Source organism: Haliotis rubra, unplaced genomic scaffold (genome assembly GCF_003918875.1).
Source record: "Haliotis rubra isolate DU_JTF1 unplaced genomic scaffold, ASM391887v1 Scf174, whole genome shotgun sequence".
NCBI classification, from domain to species: domain Eukaryota; kingdom Metazoa; phylum Mollusca; class Gastropoda; order Lepetellida; family Haliotidae; genus Haliotis; species Haliotis rubra.
The window spans coordinates 1,109,118-1,114,702 of record NW_025765714.1 but is presented as its reverse complement, the minus strand read 5'-3'; the positions used below and the strand labels follow the sequence as shown (position 1 = coordinate 1,114,702).

Genomic DNA, 5,585 nt, shown 5'->3' with positions numbered 1-5,585 from the left:
TTGCACAATTCCAAGAATCCTCACGAATTCTCAAATTCATCAATCGTGGGATTAGTGGTCTGTGTGGAATAGGGGCGTAAGGAAGCATGCATTACAAGAAAAGTAAATTACCAACCTAAATGGGAAAGGGATATCAAAGTAGATATATATCCCAACCTTTAATCTGCAGGGAAGTGCAGTAAAAGGCAGGGTACTGCAGAGGTACAGGGAAGTGCAGTCAAAGGCAGGGTACTGCAGAGTTACAGGGACATGCAATAACGGGCAGGGTACTGCAGAGCTACAGGGAAGTGCAGTAACGGGTAGGGTACTGCAGAGGTACGAGGAAGGGCAGTAACGGGTAGGGTACTGGAGAGGTACAGGGAAGTGCAGTAACGGGCAGGGTACTGCAGAGGTACGAGGAAGTGCAGTAACGGGTAGGGTACTGCAGAGGTAGAGGGACATGCAGTAACGGGCAGGGTACTGCAGAGGTACGAGGAAGTGCAGTAACGGGTAGGGTACTGCAGAGGTATAGGGAAGTGCAGTAACGGGCAGGGTACTGCAGAGGTACAGGGAAGTGCAGTAACGAGTAGGGTACTGCAGAGGTACGAGGAAGTGCAGTAACGGGTAGGGTACTGGAGAGGTACAGGGAAGTGCAGTGACGGGTAGGGTACTGCAGAGGTAAGAGGAAGTGCAGTAACGGGTAGGGTACTGCAGAGGTAGAGGGACATGCAGTAACGGGCAGGGTACTGCAGAGGTGCGAGGAAGTGCAGTAACGGGTAGGGTACTGCAGAGGTAAGAGGAAGTGCAGTAACGTGTAGGGTACTGCAGAGGTAAGGGGAAGTGCAGGAACGGGTAGGGTACTGCAGAGGTACAGGGACGTGCAGTAACGGGCAGGGTACTGGAGAGGAAAGGGAAGTGCAGTAACGGGTAGGGTACTGCAGAGGTACGAGGAAGTGCAGTCACGGGTAGGGTACTGCAGAGGTAAGAGGAAGTGCAGTAACGGGTAGGGTACTGCAGAGGTACAGGGACGTGCAGTAACGGGCAGGGTACTGCAGAGGTACAAGGAAGTGCAGTAAAAGGCAGGGTGTTGCAGGGTGCTACAGAGGTACAGGGAAGTGCAGTAAAATGCAGGGTACTGCAGAGGTATAGGGAAGTGCAGTAACGGGAAGGGTACTGCAGAGGTATAGGGAAGTGCAGTAGAAGGCAGGGTACTGCAGAAGTATAGGGAAGTGCAGTAACGAGCAGGGTAGTGCAGAGGTATAGGGAAGGGCAGTAACGGGTAGGGTACTGCAGAAATATAGGGAAGTGCAGTAAAAGGCAGGGTACTGCAGAGGTATAGGGAAGTGCAGTAACGGGCAGGGTAGTGCAGAGGTATAGGGAAGTGCAGTAACGGGTAGGGTAGTGCAGAGGTATAGGGAAGGGCAGTAACGGGTAGGGTAGTGCAGAGGTATAGGGAAGTGCAGTAACGGGTAGGGTAGTGCAGAGGTATATGGAAGTGCAGTAACGGGTAGGGTAGTGCAGAGGTATAGGGAAGGGCAGTAACGGGTAGGGTAGTGCAGAGGTATAGGGAAGTGCAGTAACGGGCAGGGTAGTGCAGAGGTATAGGGAAGTGCAGTAACGGGCAGGGTAGTGCAGAGGTATAGGGAAGTCCAGTAACGGGTAGGGTAGTGCAGAGGTATAGGGAAGGGCAGTAACGGGTAGGGTACTGCAGAGGTATAGGGAAGTGCAGTAAAAGGCAGGGTAGTGCAGAGGTATAGGGAAGTGCAGTAAAAGGCAGGGTACTGCAGAGGTATAGGGACAGGGTGTTGCACGGTGCTACAGAGGTACCGGGATGTACCATAAAACACAGGGTGGTGCAGGTAAGTGCAGTTAAAGGCAGGGTGCTGCAGGCAAGTATTTAGGCATAGTTCAGAGTTCTTCTTGCCCCTAAGTGAATACATGTATTACAAACGTTTTTATCATTTCACTTCACACAAAAATGTATGTATGTCATATAAAATCGGTAAGATTACAAAGACCACAGATGAATGTAAATGACGTGTCAGGTTTAAAATAGTGTGAGAGTCACTCAATCTCCATGCGGGACAGGGTAAGGCACATTGGTTACATCCGCATTCTCAGCCTGTTTCCCAGGTCTAATATACGCTCAGGGAGCAGTCCCAACATTGATTTACTTAGGTATCTTGAGTAAGTATATGCCATGTTGTTCACATGTGTGTTGCATGGAAGTAGGGACAATGGACGGGAACTCCCCTGCGATAACAAAAAGGTTCCATCTGATGTCATATGCGGTAAACTAGCTTGGCAACAGATCATGTTTACGTGTTAGTTCGGCGCATGCGCCGTCTTTGCTCGGGTGGATGGTCCAAGCTTGCACTGCAATAGATACCGCGGGGCACGACTGACTAGCTGCGAAAGGTCATTTAGTAAAAACAGAGTTTCTGAAATACAGCGGTGCTAAACACGGTGCTATATTACAAAGACGGTCATGAAAGCGTTTTATTGTTTTCTGAATTAACTTTAGGAAAGTTTGAGACAGAACATTTTGAGTGTAACAAACATAAACGACCAGTCAACATCACTGGAGACTTCATCACCAGATTCTGCATAGCCTTCATCAATCAAGTTATCATAACCAGAATCTGCATAGCCTTCATCAATCAAGTTATCATCACCAGATTCTAAATAGCCTTCATCAATCAAGTTATAATCACCAGATTCTAAATAGCCTTCATCAATCAAGTTATCATCACCAGATTCTGCATAGCCTTCATCAATCAAGTTATCATCACCAGATTCTGCATAGCCTTCATCAATCAAGTTATCATCACCAGATTCTGCATAGCCTTCATCAATCAAGTTATCATCACCAGATTCTGCATAGCCTTCATCAATCAAGTTATCATCACCAGATTCTGCATAGCCTTCATCAATCAAGTTATCATCACCAGATTCTGCATAGCCTTCATCAATCAAGTTATCATAACCAGATTCTGCATAGCCTTCATCAATCAAGTTATCATCACCAGATTCTACATAGACTTCATCAATCAAGTTATCATCACCAGATTCTGCATATCCTTCATCAATCAAGTTATCATCACCAGATTCTGCATATCCTTCATCAATCAAGTTATCATCACCAGATTCTGCATATCCTTCATCAATCAAGTTATCATCACCAGATTCTGCATAGCCTTCATCAATCAAGTTATCATCACCAGATTCTTCACACTGTCTGTACGGGTAGTCGGTAACTGTGGGATTTAGTAGATTCTGTCTGCTTTAAGGCCATCAAATCCATGTAGTAAAAAGAGGCCACCAAATCCATCTAGTACCAAGAGGCCATCAAATCCATGTATACATCTGTGCATAGAATAAGCACCACCCTGTATTTTTACCAATTAATTTTGTCTGAAATGAAATTCTAAACTCTTTCCCAAAAATAACCTTTATAATTTGATAGAGCAAGCATTTAACATTTCAAAAACGAAAACATCATTGAAATTACCATGTATGAGGATAATTGCCTATATTTTAAACAGGTGTTTTTCTGTCCTAAAACAAGTTACCTTATTTTGAAAAGTGAAAGTAATAATTGATTGTTGTGTGGCCTATAAATTCGTTATTTATTGTGAATGGATGAAAGTTTGTAAACTAAGATTTAGGAAAAGTTACAGTCAAACTAAAAAGAAGTAAAATTCTAAAATGCAGTAAGAGTTGCTTTACAAACAAAACAAACGGATTTTAGCTGTAATTATCAGTATCCGGCAAGGAGAAGTGTTTATCCACTACAATAAACTCAAAATCATAAAAAAATTATTCCAAAATCGTATTAATGAGGCCTTTTTCAGTTTTTGTCAACTAGCAATCTCAATTGTTGGAAAAAGGTCTGAATCTTTCACATTCGGGTTCTTCCTGATTATGCATAATTGAAACTTTCTTGATGTGTAAATGTCAGCTTGGTATATAACAGAATTGTTATTTTTAGCCAAAACTTAATTTAATTGTGTAGTTTGAGCAGGAGAGCAATAGTTATTTTTGGTAAAAAATCAGTCACATCGTGCCATCAATTCCATGTCGTACCAAGAAGCCATCAATTCCATGTCGTACCAAGAGGCCATCAAGTCCATGTAGTACCAAGAGGCCATCAAACCCATGTAGTACCAAGAAAATCAAATCCATGTAGTACCAAGAGGCCATCAAACCCATGTAGTACCAAGAAGCCATCAATTCCATGTCGTACCAAGAAGCCATCAATTCCATGTAGTACCAAGAAGCCATCAATTCCATGTGTAGAAGCCACCAAATCCATGTAGTAAATTAAGAGGCCATCAAATCCATGTAGTACCAAGAAGCCATCAAATCCATGTAGTACCAAGAAGCCATCAAATCCATGTAGTACCAAGAAGCCATCAAACCATGTAGTACCAAGAAGCCATCAAATCCATGTAGTACCAAGAAGCCATCAAATCCATGTAGTACCAAGAAAATCCATGTAGTACCAAGAGGCCATCAAACCCATGTAGTACCAAGAAGCCATCAAATCCATGTAGTACCAAGAGGCCATCAAATCCATGTAGTCAAATCCATGTAGTACCAAGAGGCCATCAAATCCATGTAGTACCAAGAAGCCATCAAATCCATGTAGTACCAAGAGGCCATCAAATCCATGTAGTACCAAGAAGCCATCAAATCCATGTAGTACCAAGAAGCCATCAAATCCATGTCGTACCAAGAGGCCATCAAATCCATGTAGTACCAAGAAGCCATCAAATCCATGTAGTACCAAGAAGCCATCAAATCCATGTAGTACCATGTAACCAAGAGGCCATCAAATCCATGTAGTACCAAGAAGCCATCAAATCCATGTACCAAGAAGCCATCAGTTCCATGTCGTACATCAAATCCATGTAGTACCAAGAGGCCATCAAATCCATGTACCAAGAAGCCATCAAATCCATGTAGTACCAAGAAGCCATCAAATCCATGTAGTACCAAGAAGCCATCAAATCCATGTAGTACCAAGAAGTAAATCCAAGTAGTACCAAGAGGCCATCAAATCCATGTAGTACCAAGAAGCCATCAAATCCATGTAGTACCCATCAGTTCCATGTCAAAACCAAGAAGCCATCAAATCCATGTAGTACCAAGTAGCCATCAAATCCATGTAGTACCAAGAGGCCATCAAACCATGTAGTACCATCAAATCCATGAAGTACCAAGAGCCATCAAATCCATGTGTAGTAAGAAGCCATCAAATCCATGTAGTACCAAGAAGCCATCAAATCCATGTAGTACCAAGAAGCCATCAAATCCATGTCCATGTCGTACAAGAGGCCATCAAATCCATGTAGTACCAAGAAGCCATCATCCATGTAACCAAGAGGCCATCCCATGTAGTAGCCATCAAATCCATGTATGTAGTACCAAGAAGCCATCAAATCCATAGTACCAAGAAGCCATCAAATCCATGTAGTACCAAGAAGCCATCAAATCCATGTAGTACCAAGAAGCCATCAAATCCATGTAGTACCAAGAGGCCATCAAAAGAAGCCATGTAGTACCAAGAAGCCATCAAATCCATGTAGTACCAAGAGCCATCA

At 43.5% G+C, this 5,585-nt stretch overlaps 1 protein-coding gene across 1 annotated transcript; it reads right to left on the bottom strand.

The window, feature by feature from the left end:
- Positions 1-2,499: 2,499 nt before the first annotated feature.
- Positions 2,500-4,139, bottom strand: LOC124272875 (acidic repeat-containing protein-like). Its single transcript, XM_046708093.1, has 2 exons — positions 4,040-4,139; positions 2,500-3,236 (listed from the first exon to the last, which is right to left on the bottom strand). Exons 1-2 carry the CDS (start codon positions 4,137-4,139, stop codon positions 2,500-2,502), a joined length of 837 nt encoding a protein of 278 aa, XP_046564049.1.
- Between the last annotated feature and the right edge of the window lie 1,446 nt (positions 4,140-5,585).

Bases quoted from the DNA above. Each gene is read 5' to 3' on its own strand.
- LOC124272875 (XM_046708093.1), bottom strand. From the start codon at position 4,139: ATGGGTTTGATGGCCTCTTGGTACTACATGGACTTGATGGCCTCTTGG. The intron at 3,237-4,039 runs GTGACTGATTTT...TAAATCCCACAG, and splicing joins CATGGAATTGATGGCACGAT to TTACCGACTACCCGTACAGA.